The sequence below is a fragment of the Diplotaxodon limnothrissa genome, linkage group LG15 (assembly GCF_057381915.1).
Source record: "Diplotaxodon limnothrissa isolate DT_005_m linkage group LG15, D_limnothrissa_male_GT1.1, whole genome shotgun sequence".
In the NCBI taxonomy this organism is placed as follows: Eukaryota; Metazoa; Chordata; class Actinopteri; order Cichliformes; family Cichlidae; genus Diplotaxodon; species Diplotaxodon limnothrissa.
In genome coordinates this window covers 34,026,365-34,046,792 of record NC_140610.1, presented here as the reverse complement: position 1 = coordinate 34,046,792, position 20,428 = coordinate 34,026,365, and the positions used below count along the sequence as shown (strand labels likewise).

The window sequence follows — 20,428 nt, the reverse complement described above, 5'->3', positions numbered from 1 at the left end:
GCCTCTAGCAAGGGTTGACATATTTCAGATTCTTTATATATAGAAATGTGAAAATGCATTTTTATAGCAGAATGTTCCAGAGAGAATGCACAAAGCAAAAAAAAAAAAAAAAAGCTAAACCAACTAACTAGGTTTATAGCTATTAGGTAGCATGCATGCACATTACAAAGTAGGGTGTTTAAAACAAATGCACAAGTAGGTTAAACACTTTACTATCTTATATGATTGCTACTCAATCATCTGAACAACACACACACTGCTTTCACGTCAAAGGAACTGAATTAGCTTATTCAATTTCTAAAGAAATAAAAATGTAAGATGAAATATTAGCTTCCTTCGGCATATTTTCATATTCTTCATAGATATTTTTTGCCAATTTAAGTGCTCCAGTCTCTGACTTTTAAGCAGTCTGAAGTAAAGACCCTTACTTGGGGCCAGGAAAAAAGTGCGTGATTTATGTTTGTATGCTTTTTCATTTTTTCATTAGTCAATTTTATCGTAATCAACATAAATTTGAAAAAAAAAAAAAAAAAAATCGGAGAGGCTTTTTGCTGTCTCCTATCATCAAATGACAACATTGTGTATAAACAAATAGGATATATTAAAGTTCTGGGAACAAATACGTTTCCTTAAAAAACAAAAAGAAAACACAAGGATTTTTTTTTCACATTTAAAGAGGTGTCGAAGATTTAGAAGAGCCAGCCTGAGCCACGCTCTCGAAAACACATCTTCAATTATACATGCAAGGGGCTCAAAATGTGTGTGTCGATGTGTGCGTGCCTGTGTGTACTGTGTCTAAATGTGTATCGAGCTGATCTCCTGAGTATAAGAACGCTCCCCTCGTTCGTTAGGCAGGACAGGAAACAGCAAAGCAACAATTTTTCCCTTGTTATAACCCCGGTGAAAAAGAAACATCTAGGCGTCTAGCTGTACAAAATCACTGTTACAGTCATCATGCTATATACACTTCTGCCAAACAAGCACTTGAAAGTCACCAGTACAACATCCAAATACAATGGTATTGCTGATGAGTGGGAAATAAAAATAGCCATTTAACTGCCTGCAAAAGCCTTTTTTTTCTCCTTTCAATTCCACGTGGAAGGCATAGGAGGAATGTTTTCGGTTACAATCTGTACAAATTTCTTCTGTACAGCAATACAAATGAGAGACGTTTGAAGACATTTTTGCATATGAACATTTTACAGTTTGCAACTTCCGTGTGTACAGAAGCCGTTTTCTCATTTTTCATGAATTAGGTTGAACATTCAGAGGATTTTTTTCTTCCTGAGTTTGAATTGCTGTGACCAAAAGTGTCACTCAGATATAGTGAAAGAAGAAACAGACAGAGAGAGAGATGCAGAGTGAGACAGAAAGAGGTAGAAGAGATTGAGAGAGACAGAGTGGCAAGGAGAGAAGAGGAAAAGACAAAGGCAGGAACTGACATACTGCTGGTATGCAGAGAGACAAAGCGAGCTGCAGTTTAGGTCCAATGAGGTTTGACTTTGAGTTGTGATGTGTGACACATGAAGAACAAAGTCTCCACTGTAGAGGTTGCTGCCGGGGCAAGTATAGCACCATCGTAAGGGTTTGGTGAGAAGTTCCACTCTGTCACGGTAATAGGAGAATTCCTGGAGAACAGTATTGCTGTTGTTAAGACAACTTTAGTGTCGACCGTCAAAAAAGATATAAATACAAACAAAGCTTGTTTTTCACTGAACACTGGCAGATGCTGACTGTCTCAACAACCCTGAGAGAGGGTTTGTCAGAAGAGCAAAATTAAATAATGAAAAAGAAAACAAAACAGAGAACGACCACTACTGAGTACAGTCCTTCCTCGGCTGCTCGTCAGTTGTACATTTGTCAGTCATTTCCTGGCAAAAATCCACCGTTACCGTCTGGTTGGATTTTTCCACCGGTGGCCCTGACTTTATATACAAGCTGGTGGCGTCTTGGCCGTTTGTATCTTTGTCTGCCCTGTTTCTGACAGCCACGTCAGGGTCGCTCTCCGAGGGCCCGGGTGAACCGTGAAAGGTTGGTTCTGGTGTGGCTGAGCCCGAGTGGGTGGTAAGGTCAATGCTGGTGGTGGTGTTGGTGCTGAGGGAGGCCTTGGGCTCGTGGGCAGTGTTGTTGCTGGCAGTGGAGATGGCGGGGCGCAGCATGGGACAGTAGTGGTGTAACGACTGGACCTGCTCGGGGCTGAGCTGAACATCCCTGCACACCTCCTGTGACAGGCAGGAGAAGTTCTCCCACAACTCACCCATACATGCCTTTAGCTGGTTCCTCTCAGTCAGCAACTTCTCCTTCTCACACACCTACACACAGACACACATACATAGGTTATGACTCATTTCAAGATGCAATCGATAAGTCTGTGCACAAGAGTACAGCACTACAAAAAAGCTTTCCACTCATTGCCTGTTGAACTTTCCATTCATTCTCGTGCTTTTTACAAACTACTTTTTTCTCTTCTGTGCATTTTTGCCCAGCACTCCTCTTAGGATTTCTGTTTCAGTAAGGCAAATAGATGACAATCTCAGCCAAAGTCAGTCACTTAAACCTACAACTACAGCAATGAAAGACTGTGTCTTAAGTCAACCCCAACTCACCATGGCTTTTGGGCTGCTCCAGTCAGGCTTGGGAATGTTAACACTGATTTAACACAGATTAGTGTGCTAACACAGAATGAGTGAAGAACAAATACACACTCTGAGACAGGATGTTTCTAATTCTAGAGATATTGCCAAAATAGAAGAAAGCAGTCCTACATATTTGTTTAATATGCACACTGACGGACATATCCATATGGTCCCCTCAAAGTCTTCTTTTTGTGTTTCTTTATTTTGATCCTCAAACAAATCCAAGTGTTCCTGGAGGCCAAGGTACTGCCATCCAGAGTAAGCCTGGTTAGATATTTAGGTACAATAACCTCAGTTTTATCTGAATTTAGATGCAGGAAATTAAAGGTCATTATGTGTGTTATCTGGCTTTGTTGATAGATACTCTGCACAGCAGTGAAAATGTATGCTATGCCTTCTATTGATAGAGTTTAAGAGAAGCATTAACGGAAGTCTATCATTAATTTTAGTATGTAAAGATAACACTCTATTTCTATGAAAAAATATAAGTCTGTTAGATAAGTATGATTTAAAACATTGCAGTCTGGTACCTTTAATACCAGCATGCTCTAATCACTCTAATAGGATATTATGGTCAATAGCATCGAAGGCTGCACTGAGGTGTAGCAGGACAAGCACAGAGACGAGTCCAATGTCAGGAGATAGATATCCTATCTGTTTGTGTGCGGCTACATTACATGATTTTGAACACAAGAAATGGTATTATGTGTTGTAATAGATGAACACAGAACCATAATTCATCTGTGATTTTGCTGATAGTTAATTATACTTCATTCCGTAATACTGATCTGGGGTGTCTGTAGGATGGCAGTGAGCGACACCAAAGAGCCACTGATCCAAAAGAATGTCTGACCTAAATGTATGATTTAATAAAAGAAATTGCACTGAATACATTGTGAACAGCAAACAAGGAGTTTTGAAGAGAACAATGTATTTGAATCAAAAGAGAATATGTAAAAATCAATGTAAGAATTAGCTAATGAAATCTAAGTAAGATTGCATAAACTGCATGAAAAATGAACTATATTGATATGTGACTGAATGCTCATATGTAACGGAATCTATAAATTTGAGAATAACATAGAAAAGATAAAAATATGATAAAGTGGTTTTCATGAAGTAACCTTTACCCTAGTTAAAAGTGGGTGAAAGGTTGGAGATGGAGAAGCTGATAAGGTGTGGCTGGACATCAGGTGATTATATGTAAACAGCGTGATTGGATGTCCAGAGAGGAGGACAGAGAAAGGGAGACAAATGGACAAAAAAGTATAAAAGAGGGTGCCTAGGAACATCTTTTTTCGGGGAGTGGGGTGGGGGGTGGGGGGTGGGGTGGGGGTTGTATAGTTAGTAAGTCAACACAACAAACATTGTCGTTAGAAGTGACACCCAGAAGGATGGCTTCTGTAGAAGAGGGATCCCTTGCAGAAGAACAGGATCAGCTCAGTTTAAGCATCAGAATAAATAAACAGAAAGAAGACGGGGGACCACCGCAATCTGACTGCACAGAGAGAGTACAGCAGGGTTAGGGCTCCAGTGAACAGTCATTGGAGAGCAATGGTTTGAAAGTGCTGAGGAGAATAAAATGTTACTGATTATAATGAAATAGTTATAACTAAGGTGAGTCCGTGTCCAAAGAAGAGAGCAGCTTCTCACTGGGTGACGGCTAATGACAGTGTGTTAGAACAATCAATCCACTCACCAGCTTTCTTATCTCGCACTCCAAGTTGAGGATGCAGTCGAGCTTCCTCTTGCGACAACGCTGTGCTGCGATGCGGTTCTTACTCCGCCGCCTGATGTCATGAATAAACTCAAGTTGCTCTGAAGTCAGTTTGTGCATTTTCACCAGCATTTGGAAGTCATTCCTTGGAAGATTTGTGATTTGATCTACAGGAAAAGGAAGCTTGACCTGGCAAAATAAGGAAAATAAAAACACTGCGTAAAGGATAAGCATTTTTTCAGCTTTAAGACCAAAGACTTTCCAACTGTTGTATGGAGTCTGATATGTACCAAATTAATTATTTAACATTAGTTCTACATTCAGTTTTATTTTAAACTAGTATAAACTGACTGAATACTTTATGACTTTAATTAACTCATTTTAAACAAATAACCAAAATAGAAGAAAAGGCACAAAAAAAGCTACTTTCAGCTGCTTCATTGCGACAGATGTTTGATTTGAGAGTTTTTACACCGAATGCCATTACTGATAAAACTCCAAAGGGGATTTATCTCGCTGGCTGGAATCAAATCAGCAACCTTTGCTTGCTAAGCAAACATGTTAATGACTACACAATTAAACAAATAACTAAGATTAAAGACTAAAATGAATGGATATGGGCAATGTTAGTTTGAAACAAATGAATTGTGAAAGAATATTATGCAGCCAACCTAATGAGTGCCATCTACTACAGAGACATTATATATAAACAACATAAAAAGTGTTACAGAAACATGCACCACTGTGGTAAAAAGGAGAAGAAATGAATGCTCTAGCAAATCGCTGTCTGTCTGAGTGGTGTCCAAAAAGCGATGTGGGCTTTATAGATAATTGTGAAACTTTCTGGAGGAAACCTGGTCTTGTTAGGAGAGACGGCATCACTTTGGATGGAGCAGCTCTTATTTCTAGAAATCTGGCCAAATTTATTAAACCCCCAAAACGTGACTATCCAGAGTTGGGACCAGGATGCAGAGTTGCAGTCTTACACGCCTCTCTGCAGCTTCTCTCCTCCTGTTATCCCCCCAAACCCCATCCCCTTAAAGACTGTGTCAGCTCCCAAACAGACAAAAAACAAACAAACAAAACAACAACAACAAATGATTTAAAGATTAATAAAAATCACAAAGAAAGAACAATACAGTATCCACATCTGCACCACAGAGTAAAACAGTGAAATGTGGATTATTAAACACTAGGTCTCTCTCTTCCAAGTCTCTGTTAGTACATGACTTAACAATTGATCAACAAATCAATTTATTCTGCCTTACAGAAACCTGGTTACAGCAGGGTGATTATTAGAATTAGAATCAACACCCCCGAGTCATACCAACTATCAGAAACCTCGAAGCACAGGTCGAGGTGGCGGTGTGGCAGCAATTTTCCACACCAGCTAATTAATCAACCAAAGACCAAAACAGACTTTTAATTCACTGGAAAGCCTGATGCTTAGCTTTGTCCACCCCAGCTGGAAAACTCAAAAACCTATCGTCCACCTGAGCATTATTATTAGGATGTACTAAAAACTCCTTGAAAAGCCTTCAGTTAATCCAAAAGGCCGCAGCAAGAGTCCTGACAGGGACTAGAAAGAGAGAGGATATTTCTCCTGCCTCGGCTTCCCTTCATTGGCTCCCTGTTAAATCCAGAATTGAATTCAAAACCCTGCTCCTCACATACAAGGTCATAAATAATCAGGCCCCATCTTATCTTAATGACCTTGTAGTACCACATCACTCCATTAGAGCACTTCGCTCTCGCTCTGCAGGCTTACATGTTGTTCATAGAGTATTTAAAAGTAGAATGGGAGGGAGAGTCTTCAGTTTTCAGGCCGCTCTTCTGTGAATCCAGCTTCCAGTTTGGATTCGGGAGACAGACACTATCTCTACTTTTAAGATTAGGTTTAAAACTTTTTGCTTCCTTTTTGCTAAAGAATATAGTTCTCACTCACTATGTGTTAACAGACCTCTGAATCACTGAATCATACTTGTTATTAATCTCTGTCTCTCTTCCACAGTCTTTAATCCTGTCTTCCTTCTCTCACCCCAACTGTTCGCAGCAGATGGCCCCGCCCCTCCCTGAGCCTGGTTCTGCTGGAGATTTCTTCCTGTTAAAAGGGAGTTTTTCCTTCCTGCTGTTGCCAAAGTGCTCACTCATAGGGGGTCATATGATTGTTGGATTTTTCTCTGTATGTAATATTGTAGGGTCTTACAATAACATTTTATTTCTAGTTAATTATATCAATAATAAGGGCGCCCTCTGTGATGCTGTTTGTTTCTAAGGTGATGGCTTAGAAATATGACTTAAAGCTCTGAAACTTTAAAATGGATCCATTGAAACATTTAACGTTGATGTGTCCTAGCCTATTAATGTAGCTGTGGAAATTGCTTGCTTGATTGTCCCAGATCAAAGTGTTCTTGCTGTCTTCTGGATTTGAGGAGCCGCAGCTTCGGCAGTGTAAAAGGGACTTTCCAACAGATTTTCTGTTTCCTTAATCACCTAATTAGTACATCCACATTTCCCTGACAATGTTAAAGAGATCTCAGATGGGATCCAAACTAGAGCAACTTGATGTTTCTATCACTTGGTATAGTTAGATCTGTCACTGGTCCTCTGCTTGTCCACTATCACTATGTCCAGTTAGTTAGCCATCAGCAGTGTTTCCTTCTCTTAGCTTGGTCATTCTTGGTCATGACCTCATCTAGTTGCAATAACAATTGCTTCTTTAACCAAAGAAACAATCAGAATCCTCAATGTGCAGCAGTGAGCTTTAGTTGTTTATAATATTTTTCTGGATGTTGGGTGTCGAAAAATCCAAAGATGACATCGCCGGAGCTGCTCTCGTCCCCAAAATAAAGGGAGTATTTGGCAGACATGACCTCCCAAAAACAGTTTGAAGTGACAACAGGGCACGCTACAGCTCATGAGAAGTTTGCAGAATCATTGGATTTTCAGCATGTCACAGCAAGTCCTCAAAGCCCCCAGACCAATGCTTCAGCTAAAAAGACAGTTTAAACTACAAATTGGATATGCACAAAACCCAGAGAGGACAACAAAGACCAGTGAAATACCTACAATCCAAGAGTGACCCCTAGAACAAATTGCAAGCAAAGAAAGCGGCATGCCAATGATGCCAGAGGTTTCAGTACAACAAAGATACCAAATCTTTGTTGTACTGAAACCACAAAACTACATGCTGGAGCGCATATCTGGGTACAGGAGCTCCCGCAATGCTTGTCTACCTGGACCCGATCACATCAAGCCCTAACAAGATATGTAATACAAGTAAATAAGTCCTTGATCTATAAATCACTGAAAGCAACACATACACATATAATACATGTTCAAAAAAGGGGAAAAAAAAAAGAAATCAGTTGTATTTGCATGTTATGTTTTCTTGTGATATACTAAGATCAGTATCTGTGCTATGGTGGATCTTACTGTAGCTTGATGCGATAATATAAGGCTGGGTAAACAAAAATGTGTAGGTGTAATAAAAGCTGGACCTGGATTTACTGGATAGACTAGAAGTCATGATACTTGGTGTTCAGTCCTGATGCCAGTCACTGGGACCCAAACCACCCTAAGGCTCCAAACCAGTGTCTGTCTGTGCCTATTTCCTGGAATATAAAACCAAAGAATAGCAAAAAAGCCAAGACTCTACAAAATGGGAGAAGAAAGTTTGTGGATCAAGAGTACCTGACCAAATCTCGTGAAAAGAAAGACTCATACCAGCATAAAAAAAACCACTTAAAGAAAACGGACTCCGTTCCCAGATGCTAGGGCTCAGAGTGTTTTTTCATTTACATTGGCACACCTGAGCCAATGGAGGAAAAAATGAAAAAGAGGGGAGTACCTTCAGATTGTCTAGGCGTTAAGAGCAACGTAAAAACTACAACTACGGGGAAACTGAGATATCACTCCTGGGAAACAGAAGATTTGACATCACGCCAGTGCTGATAGAGCCACATCAAGTAGAAGTTACGGGGATTTCAAAGAAACAAAGACACTAAGTGAGTGTTCCCTGTGTCTAACTGACACACCAATCAAGAAGGTTCGACGATTGTAATGTAATGTCAAAGAACATGATCACAAAGAAAGAACGAGAATAGCCAACATTTTCTGCTGTACTTCCCATGGTTTCATAGACCATACTAGACACTGTCAGTGCTACTCCTCAGCCTCCTATTAGCCATATCTATGGTATTAATTTCAGAATTCTATGTCGCCTTGTTCTCAAGTTATCACACTCACAAGGTTTTCGGAAAACTTACCCTGACCTTGAGGTCAAGATCACTGAGATTTGAACGTGTCCAGGAGTTTTAGTAAATGCAACTATGGTATCAATTTGAAGTTGAGTTATTACAATCATAAGATTTTCAAAAAACTTGACCTCTGACCTTTGACTCTTATTTATTTAGTTTTGAACTTGTGTAAGATTTTTTTGTAGATGCACCTATAATAGATGATGTTACGTTGTTCTCAGGTCATTGCATTCACAGAATTAGGTGCCCACGCTGTCCACCCAGCAGGGTGACAATAATAACTCATTAGCCTTTTATGGCTGTGAGGTAAAAATGAATACATTGCCTACACTAATATTTCTTTTTTAAATCATGATTAGCTAATAAACCGCTTATCAGCAATAATTAAAGGAGAAATGACAATTGCGTCCTTTCTGTTATTGTAGGGTCTTTACCTTGAATATTAAGCATCTTGAGGCGACTGCTGTTTTCATTTGGGGAGAGCAAGAATCAAGGATTAAATTTCAGGCATTATGGCTACATACGGATACAGGGGGGATGTCTGTGCTTTGCATGGAGGATTAGCACAGAGAAGCACAGCTGTGCATTTTGACTCACTGGTGTAACCCTAATTGTGAAGTATTTGTCATGGTCCTGGGCCATGTGGGCCCAGTATTCTTAGTTTTCATGTATTTTTGTATTTTGTTCTTTATTTAGGCCATGCTTCCTGGGTTGATCTGTTACGTTGTTCCTTATGTGTTTTCCCTTCGTGACTCTTACCCCCTGTGTGCCCCTCTGTGTATTTATGAGCCCTCGTCTCTCTTTGTGTTTTATTCTATGTTTTCCCCAGCCCGTTATGTCTGCGTTCTCCCCGTGCTCTCTCTCCTCCTGTTTGAACCTCTGTGTACTTCCTGTTTTACTTTGCCCATCTCCCATCAGTGTTACGTTCACTCCTGCCGTGTCTTGTTATGATTATCAGTGTCACCTGTGTTCCCCGTGTGCATCCACTTCCCCTGATCATCCCTCATGTGTATTTAGTCTCTGTGTTTCATACAGTCTGGGTCGCGTCGTCTGTGTTCCCACCCCCTGTGTTCCGTATTTCCAGCCATAGCCTTTCCATAGTTTGTCCAGTTTAGGTTTCTGTTGAGCTACTACTCATATGCTGCCTTCACTCTGTTTTGTTCCTTTCATCAGCCATAATAAAAGGCTCGCTTTTGTTTAAATCCACTCCTGCATCCTCGCTTGTGTTCGCACCTGGGTCCACCATACACATTCCAGACCGTGACAGTATTTAGATCAAAGATAAATAAATATACCTTTCCAGTCTTTATTGGGACTGGAAATAAAAGCTTCCAAGAACTTATCTATCTCCACTGCAACATCTTCAGGCATCTAGTAGAAAGAATCCAATAACTTAAAAGCTGAAAGAAAAGCATGATAATTCCACTGGGTGGCATTTGACACAGTTTACCAGTAAAAATGCATAGATGGGTATTTCTTCACCTAAATGTATAGTATTACATAGTTTACGGTTAACATGGAACACCGGACTGTTTCCTCAGGAGACTTAAGACTGCAAGTACGTGAAAGTACTTGGATATCATACCAGTCTGGGACAGAATACTTAAAAAACTAACTTCCGCTTGTTTGTTCATTATGAATACTATCACCATCTTGTTCTACTTAGGGGCTGGCAATGAGTTTCTGGATAAGAATATTGCCTTTCCCTCTTGAGAGACTTGTCTTTTGATATGACTTATGAGAACCCTCTGAATATCAAAAACAAACAAACAAAAAACGAATGAACAATAAATAAATAAACCAAAGGTGGACACAAATGAACCGTAAACCTTCTGTATAGTTATTTGACTGATGTGACTGACGTTTACTTTCTCTTTGAAAAAGTTTATAAAAATAAAGTAAAAAAACAATACAAAAATGCGGAAGAATGCCTTTAATGTTTACGTATGTTAGAACTACAAAATAATATATATCGTGTAGTTCCTAACTTTGCACTGTTTATTTTCTTTAATGATTTAAAAAAAAAAACAGTTTCAAAATTTTAAAATTGAACGTAATTTAAACCCCACAACAGTTAACAATAAAATCTTTATTAATATCTTAAAACTTGGCTTTTGTTACACATCACGAGATTAATGAAGGATTACATTTTAATTTACTGGTAATTTTGAAATTAATCTACCAGGTAAACGATTCTCTCTCTGGGTTTGCTTGCTGTCAGACAGTTTCTAAATCTGACCACAAGATGGCAAAAAAGCCCCACTCCACACGCCTGACAATAAGCGACTTGGTGAGATTTCAGCTCTCTGTGCCTCATATTTAACACACAGCACATCCTCAGCAGATGGGGCAAAGGTGATCCAAGAAAAGAGTCCCCCTCCATCTGTCCCCTAGTACCTGGAAGTGTGCCAGTTTGACAGATTGAGAGGGGCAGTGACTTGTCAACCTGATCTAAATCAGTATCAGGTGAACTGTGGGTGCATGAGTATCTGCACTACTTAGCAGCAGTCCTCTTATGCTGCTGAACAAAAGAATTAATGTGCTAAATAGATCTTTAAATAGGCCAGGAGAATCAAATCCAGAAAGCCACCAGAAGCTTGGTCGCTGATATGACAAGAAATCAAGGTTGTATCTGTTTATTCTCTTTCTCTCAGTCTGGAGAGCAACAATAAGGCAGCCTCTCTCTCTTAGGTGATGGCAGACCTTACAATAAGCATATCACAGGCAGATCCACCCCAGTGGTATCTGTCTGCACCAGAGAGCTGTAGCTTTAGGCAGTGAGGGAAAGAGAAGAGGCATAACAAAGAGCCAGAGGAAGACAGCCAGAGAGCTTGGCAGGGATGAGAGGAGTTGCAGCTCTCCCTTTCTCCTCTCCCCTTCCCTTTCTCTCTCTGTGGCTTCCTCAGTGGAGCACAGGAAGAACAAAGTCAAACAAAGGAGGAAGAGACTAGATAGAGATGCAGCTCCATGCTTCTACTATACTTGGCCGATGGGGCTCGGCAGATGCTCCCTTGAGACCTTTGGACACTTAGATGACTACAGACAGAGGTACGGCAGAGGCAGCTCACCTCTGTTTCTCCACCAGATTGTGTACAGCGGTGGCTGAGGCATCACCTGGTGCAAGTGCTGCACTCAGGGGGATAAAGCACTGTGCCTACCCATGACAGAATCAAAATGACTTCTCACTGAAGAGCAAATTTAGATCTCAGTCTGTCTCTAGGAGAGGAAAAAGGTTTGAGTTTCCTCATTAGAGGTACAGCCCTCTGAGCTGCCAGGGACCCTCATCTCGACTCGACATCTGCATGCAGACACATGAATAAATAATAACGCAAGCTTTCAAGGCCACACTCAGCTCTGTGTGCTCCTCCAGGGCACGACAACGCCTCAAAGACAAAAACAGACAGACCTATGAAACATCAGGAGCAGCCAGGTTCACACAAAGCCAAGGGCAAGATGACTCCTCGTCTATGATTAGAAGGATTATGTACCATAATGTGGAACGGACTGATATTTCTATGTGGCACACAAGCTATTTAAACTACAAGCCTAATTTAACGATTTAGTGAATTTTTCTATGTTCTTTGTATGTAGACTCAATAATTAACCTGACATTCATGTCTTTGGACCGTGTGCTGATTACTCTAGGATCTTTGGCCAAAACAGGCGAAGAAGAACAAGAGGGAAGGGGATGCCATGACCTTGTAATACTTTCTTTCTCGACTACTCACTAGTACACAGGGGATGGATAAATATAACCACTCCACCGCACTAACGAGTTCAGCAGCACAGCCGGGATGACAGAGTACGCTTCAGCCATGGTCATAAATTCACAGCCAACTGCTCTGGATTTACATTTCTTTGCAGCTCTCCTCCCCACCCTTAGTCTACTTCTCTGGGTCATTATGCTGGAAATGGGGTACAGAGTGAAAAGTAGGGCTCATCTGTTATCAGCAGCGGTGCGGTGCCAGGCATGGGCGACGTGTGCTGTTAAACAATAATTGATGTTCCAGTCTCAAATTCAGGATACAAATATTACTTATGTGATGCTTTCGACTAGAGAAGAGACAAGTTCTCTCACAAATTTGGAGCGTCTGCACACCATGCACTAAAATTTGTCTGACTGCTTATACTGTTGTCTTCAGTGCAACATCACCCTATCTGTCTGCTTCTCTGAATATGAACAATCCAGAACATGAAAACAGCAAGATGAACATGACTCAATGTCTTTTTAACAGTGTTGGGACTAACGCGTTATTAAGTAACGCGTTACAGTAACTACGTTATTATTGTGGTAACGAGCACGGTAACTAGTTATTATGCCAAAATCAGGAACGCGTTACTCGTTACTGGGATTTAGATAGGGTCGTTACTCGTTACTTCGTGTGGTGGCATCGCGGAGTTTCCACAGATTCAGTAACATTAGCAAGTGGTGGAGGCAGCAGGTGGATGAAGGAAAAGGGACGCAGAAGGAAAAGAGACCCGAGGCGGCCGCCGGTCCAAGTGTGAACTGAACTTCAGGTAAGAAGTTATGACCTGCAGTCTCTCTGGGTCAGATATAAACCAAGCTTAGGTGGAGTTTATTTTCGTTATTCTGACTTTTTCCGTACTGCGTGCTAGCTAGCATGACGGAGTTTCTACACAGCTGGGTGGTGCTATGAAGTTAATGATGTTGAACCTTATTTTGTTCATAAGTTATTAGAGTTGCCAGCCGTCCCGTCTGGCATTCAGAGAAAATATTACGCGTTTCTTATTGAGGTGAAAAGGAACAGTTTGTCCCGTAATTCAGCTACAATGAAAAAGGCACAAAGCTGGAGTTATTCTGTGTCTTTGCTGCACAGCTGCCTCTTCTTCTTTCATTCTCCCCCCTCCCTCTCCCGTTTCTACTTCAGTCATGAAAACTGATCAATGATCAGCTGATCGGCTCTCTTGTTTGTTTATCGCCCACTTTGCGCCGAAAGAGGAAACCAGCGGATGTCGCGCTAAACAACAGCAGCACGTTTAAGCTTGATCAGCTGTTGTTAGAATTTATTTAATATTAATTTCTAGTATCAGCTGATGTTTGCTGGAGCCACAGCTGCAAAAAAAAAGCTGCTGGTCATGATATGGTTTGGTTATCTGGTGAGAGGGAAACATGAAGATGAAACCAGGAGATGTCCTTACTGGATCATCAGAGCTGAGCAGGTGATGGAGAAACAGGTTTACCTTTTAGATGACATGAATGAGTTGAAGGGAAGTTATGAACTGTTTCTGAGAGACAAATAACCCCAGGATCCTTTTTTAGGTAGCTGACAGCTGGTAACTGTGCAGGTGCGGATCTAGCAAAGTGTGGCCAAGGGGGCATGTAGGGCATTAACAGGGAATGGGGGGCACAAAGAAATACTTTTCTTTCTTATTCTCATTTAAAATGTCTAGCTTTTAAAAAATAATTATCTGAATCTTACAACAAACGATTGATAGATTGATGCATATATACCATCAAAACAGTGAATATCACTGTCACAACAGTGTTTGTTTTCATTCAAAGGCTTTATGATTTTTCCTATAATGGTGGGCCAGTTTCTAGTCAAAATGCCCGGGCCAATTTTCTGTCCCAGTCCAGCCCTGTATGCAGCTCATCTGCAGTCTGGTGTTACCTACATCTTCCTATTCAGAAGGCAGAATTTCTGAGTTCTGAGTACAATCGAAAGCACCACGACTGCAGTTTTTGTGTTGGATGTAAAAGGCGCACATGACTCTGTGACGTAGGCTAGAATCATGGCAGCAGTCAATGACGGTCCAGGCGTGGGATTTCTCTCGTGGAAATATGCACGTTATCATATCCTTTCTATTGGTAGGTGGCACAGTGCACTTGTGGCAAGTAAGCAAGCTAGAAGACTGGCAAAGTTATGGAAGAAACACATTAACAAGAGAATTCTGAGTAAAACCAAAGTTACTTTCCCTAGTAACTAGTTACTTTGAAAGTAACGAGTAACTTGAAGTAACTGAGTTACTTTTGAGAGAAGTAACTAGTAATGTAACTAAGTTACTATTTTAAAGTAACTTACCCAACACTGCTTTTTAATGATGTGAAATGAGGCAGATAAAAAAAATTTAATAAAATAACAATGAGCAGGTGGGTACTCATGTCAGCCTAACAATACTGCCATACAATTGCTGTTGTTTTTTTGTTTTGTTTTTTACATTTGCTACAGATCAGTATCAGTCTCATGCCAGTGCCTTCAGTGTAAAGCAGGATGTGGTAATTTACTTTTTTAATGTTGCAATGTTGAAGCTCTTCATTTGAATAAACACCTCCAACTTCTTAGAGAGTTAACCAGCTCTGTGCCAATGCCAGAATGATAGAAGAAGACAATTACTGTCTGGCCTGTAATATTAAACTGCATTTCCTTTTGTCTCCACTAACTACAGATGTTGCCAATTAAGCTATTTGATTCAATTCGATGCAATTTCATTCATACAGTGCCAAATTACAACTGCCACCTCGAGGTTCTTTATATTTTCGGGTAAAGACCAAACAACATCAGTGGGAAAATCCCAACATTCAGATGACCTCCTATAATGAAGTAAATGACCACAGTAAGAAGAAAAAAAATCCCTTTTAACAGGTGAACGTGAAACATTACACACGCTAAAATGCAATCAGTAGGTAAAATTAGAATTCTTCATTGGTGTGAGTTGTTAATTTTTCCAGAAATCTCTTTGGCTGTAGTGATCTGGACTGAAATAATAATATCTGTATTAAATACATGGGCACGACTGGGACTCAGGAGGAAGAGCAATTTGTTGGATTTTATCGAGAGCTCAGTGGTTTGGTCCCTGCTTTGTTCAGTTACACTTTGCAGGTCAAAATGTGAATGGGCAAGATACTATACAACAAAAAAATGTCCCCAACGTGTGTGTGTGTGTGTGTGTGTGTGTGTGTGTGTGTGTGTGTGTGTGTGTGTAGGGAGTTAAAAAAATGGTATAGGATAAAGTTGATTTGATTTCTTTAGTTTCAGCAACACGCAGGTACCATGAGGAGACCTGCCAGCCAAGCTTGAGTGGGACACCTCGATGGATGATCCCCAGTGGGACAGTTCACTGTGGTCTGCGTTCCACCTGCAGAATCCACCACAACCCTCACTTTACTCCTACACAAATGTATTTGCTCTGGAAGTTTCTTTAAAAGATAAAGCAATTTCCTAAAATTGTCTCTAGTTGATACCTCTGGCATAAGTCCGTGTAATATTTGCCTCTCATGTAATCCAAATTAAAATTGGATTTTATACTGGAATGTGCAGTTTATAATTCTGCATGCGTTTAATTAATCCCATCTCACATGCTTATAAATTAGATTGTAGAGTAGAATTTCCCATGCATGCCATTAGTCAGCATTTAATGAAGATCATGATAATGTTGAGACATTCACTGGTAACTGTTCTGCCCCACTCTGAGCACTCTGCAGTGCCACTGCAAATTAAAAACAATATCAGACATTTAACTGTCAAAATAATGAGTTGCAGAGGAAACAGATATAAAGAAATGGGTTGGCAAATAAGAAAAGTGTGTCAAACTTCATCACAGAAAATCCAAAAACAAACCTTGTAGTACTTGACACTATTACTGGGAATGTGGGTACAAAACATCACAACACTGGTTTGCCAGTGGCTAACAAGTCAACATTGCAAGAATTCTGCAGTTTACCATTGGATGCTAAATGTCTCTGTGCTTCCAGGACCTATGCAAAGCCTCAAAGACGAGAGTCACTGGAGTCATTTCTGTGTCCCAGACAGCCCTGTGTTTTTAGATGTATTGCCCGTATGAAGCATGGAAAGCAATAAACAAACATCCTCCTAGTTGAAACAAGGCTCTCCCATTTTTGCCTACGTAGATGTTCTTACCATCATATTTCTGATTCCATTACAACATTAAACTATAATTCCAAAGAGTACTTTATTTCCAGTTGATGCTAATGTACTGCCTACAATTGCCTGGAGATGGTAAGGTAACAAAGGCACCAGTTACAAAAATTTAATGTGGCATCTTATTCATGTACTGGTATCACTATTGCATGCGCCTAAAAAACAGCTCCAAAGATAACATTATGAATGGCAAATCTTTATTTAGACCACAGCCACATCATATCTAGACTAGAGTAAAGTTTCTTTGGCATTTTGCAAGAGGAGCGGAACTGATATTAAGGTCTGTGCATTTCCTGTCCTATTTTATGTGTTGCCTGACAGGAAAAAAAAATATCAATGTGCTGATGTATCAGGACTACTTCCTTATTCCTCCCACTAGCTCTGAGATCAATATTTGCACTGCTGTGGCCAGACTATACGCGAGAATGAGCTTTACGCCCACACCACAGCCAGAGCTGGAGGTCTGACAGCTACAAGGAGACAAACTGGGGTACTAATGCTGCTTGCGCCAGATGCATGATACATGCTCAGCTTAGATAGTGCTGCTAGTGGAGATTTGCCTGCACTGTCATAAGCAAGTAGGACTGTGGCAACCAACACAGCATTTGAGTGATCGAAATTCTCAGGTCTCTTTATTAACTCAACTAGTGACTAGTCGCGTGGTTCTGGCACGCATACAGCAAAAGAGCTCAAATCAAGACCACTAATGTGATCGCTGCCAATAAATGCAACAATCAGTGACACAATTTCATTTATTAAATATGCTACGAATCTGGCTATGTTCTCCCTGTGTTTGTATGGCTTTTCTCCAGATCCTGGAAAAAGTGAGTGGTCCTGTGAGAGGCTGGCAACACTGTCAGGGGTGCACCCTGCCTCTCGCCCTGTGGCAGCTGGGACACTTTTGTCATAGATGTTTAAGATCGAGCTCACTTTAAACAGTTTGTATTCTGTTTAGTCTACAGAAATGCATTATATCTCTTAAATGATATGCTTGTAGCGGCTGTTATATGTGGACATCAGCTCAGAAAGACAAGCCTACATCTTGATTTCAAAAGTATTTAAAAATACATTAAAAAATTATCTTGATCATTTATTTCAAACATCACAGTTGAAATAAATGGATTGTGCCCTGTGTGATGTGGTTATTACACTGGACACATTATTAATGAAAAAAAAAAAGGCAGAGTAGTAGTGAAACTGCTGGTTAAACTTTGTATATTTGGTCAACCAAGATATTTTTCATACTTTTGCCATTTTTAATTGATGTTGATTTTTTTTATTTCACTAGATAATAACTGCTTGCTTTGGTTACTCTGATGGTGACAGAGCGCCACTGGTGTGTGGCTAGTTGTGTAGTGCGACTTAAACAACGCCGTACGCTGTATGTTCCAATTTACCATTTGGAATTGAAATGTAATTTTTAGGCTGTTCTTCTGGTTTTATAGCTCAGTGCTATAAATTAATCCCATGTTACAGTGGCATATTTAGCAGGCCCTTCAAAGGCCCATAAATCTGATGGTAGAGGCTGGTATGCATCGTGCAGTGAATGTGATTAACTACTCATAACTGCCAAGCTGCTTTATCTCGCAGCTCTGTTTGTGCAGCAGAACAAAATTCTTTCCACAGTAAAGCACAATCCTGTCATGTAGCTCCAAACCTTGCAACGCACTATCTCGCTCTGTGAAATGAATCACCATGGCAACACTCCACTATCTCTCTCTCTCTCTTTTTGCTCTCAAGTTCAACAAAACCAATTCTGCCTACACTTCAAGCAAATATCAGTGAATGTCATATCATAAGACATGTGCTCTTTTGGAGCCTCCTGGAGCCAAAAGGTCATAAGTTCAAACACTGGAGCAAAAAGACTGTACAATCCAGCTGTCTGGGGAGTGTGTCACAGCTTATTTGAGATATATACAATTTAGTGCTATTAACAGCTACTAATCAAAGGTAAAAAAAATAAATAAATACAATACAATACAACAAAATATTTAGAAAGAGACACTTTGGAGATGCAATGTTTTCACCTAACACAGACAGACAATCATTTGCACTCAAATTCACACCAAACAGCAATTTGGAATTACCAATTAACCCAACTCGTAACATGCATGGCTTTGGACTGTACCCAGAGCCACGCTAACACGAGGAGAACATGGAAAAGGCCCTGACCACACCGTGGATCTAAGATTCAAAGCGAAAATCGAAATTTTGCTTGTAAAAAACAGCATTTTTAGGCCATAAAGTTTTTCTCTGAGAACTGATTTTATTATCTTTCTCTCAGATGGGAAATCTCCTCCATGTTATTACACCAAGACTGGACTTTTTCTGAGAATTAAAGAGTCTATGAATGATCTTTACCGGGTAAACAACAGTTGTCTACATTTAGGAGTCTGGTAGACTGAGGGAGGAGGATGTGAAGGGATGGGGTGGGGTGATTAGAGGATTTGCTGTTATGCTTGTCAGCACTGTTGAGCTGTGTTACGGCTCCATCATGAATGTCACACCTACTCACTTCCAACTCACTGCAACCCCAGACAATTAAAAATTTACTGACACAGGACATTGTAAAGTAGTGGTTGAAATTACTTTGCAATATGCAAAGCTTGGTAGAAGTGTGGCCAAAGGGGGCCAGGTGAGGGTCTCTCACTAAACCTTTACTGTCCGCTATCGTTATCATATCAGTACCATATCATATAAGTGGGTAAAATTACAGATCAGACAGATCTATAAAAAAACTATTCTGTCCTTACGTAAATGAAACTACAACAAAATAACAATTCAGTTTTAGCCTTTGGGGATGCACAATAGCAACTGGCTCAAGGCCCCTTATAGGTAAAGACATTAATACAGAGAAATCCCTAACAATGGGAAGACCTCCCTGAGAGCAAGCACTTTTAAATTTCATCTGGATTAAACAGGGAGCAAATGCAGAGAGTATGGGAGAAACAAGCTCTCTCTTTCAAGTCCCTGTCAGTACCCTCACTCTAGCATTTTGGATCAACTGAAGGCTTTTCAGGCACTTTTAGAAGCTCTTGTGCTTGTTAATAGCAGATGCAAAACAAAATATCTTTAGTTTTGAATATGGACTCCCTCAAATCTGCCTCAGTGTTAGTACCACTGGTGGTTACTCACTAGACATTGGACGTCGGCTAGATGTGCGGACTTGTCTATATATTGGTTCTGTTGGACTACGACCAATTCTGGACATCTGTACAACATCCAAACCAGGTCCACAATTTGGACGTCCAACCATGGCCCAACTTTGACGTCAGTATAACGTTAACCATTTGAACTTTATACCAGGCCATTTTTTTGGACATCATCTGGACATCCATGATAGATGCAGGGAATTTACATGATTAGTAAATATAATATTTTTTAATTTACAAATATTAACAATGTTGTTATCAACATGATACATATGAATATGGATTATTTATAAACAAACACAATTTATTATGTGTTAGCCTGCTAAATTATTCAGTACCCATGTTTCTTTGTTGTTGTTATTTTACATTTTCCTGTTTGTCTTTAACTGGTTTATTTTAATTAATAGTCCAGTATGAACTGGACTATCTGCTCAACAGTCTTGTTGATACACACATTTTTCAAGCTGCCTGTGAGAGGCTGAGGAGATTTCTATTTGAAACCCACTGTGGAACTGCTCACTTTTGTTTTTAGCTCAGGTGCCTGCCGTATCTTGGAGATGTCCGCTGATCACACCTTTACACATAACTGTTTCTTTACAGAAAACATGCCCTCCACCCTCTGGAAACATGGCACTACAGAGCCTATAGAAGCAGTACAAAAATGACGTCTAGAATGAGTCTGTTTGACTTTGAAAAGACGTCCACAGCCACACTTTAGCCTGTACACAGAGGTCGTACAATAGAGGCACTTTGGACACTAATT

The 20,428-nt window shown here is 40.2% G+C and overlaps 1 protein-coding gene across 4 annotated transcripts in view; it reads right to left on the bottom strand.

The window, feature by feature from the left end:
* Positions 1-557: 557 nt before the first annotated feature.
* bach2b (BACH transcriptional regulator 2b) overlaps positions 558-20,428 on the bottom strand; it is a 98,407-nt gene continuing 78,536 nt past the window's right edge. For all 4 annotated transcript variants that reach the window (XM_085371943.1, XM_085371940.1, XM_085371941.1 and 1 more), the window contains 2 exons: positions 4,336-4,542; positions 558-2,312 (listed from right to left, as the gene is read on the bottom strand). In XM_085371943.1, coding sequence (XP_085228069.1) covers positions 1,815-2,312; positions 4,336-4,542 — 705 coding nt within the window. In that variant the 3' untranslated portion in view covers positions 558-1,814. The remainder of the gene's footprint in view (positions 2,313-4,335; positions 4,543-20,428) is intronic.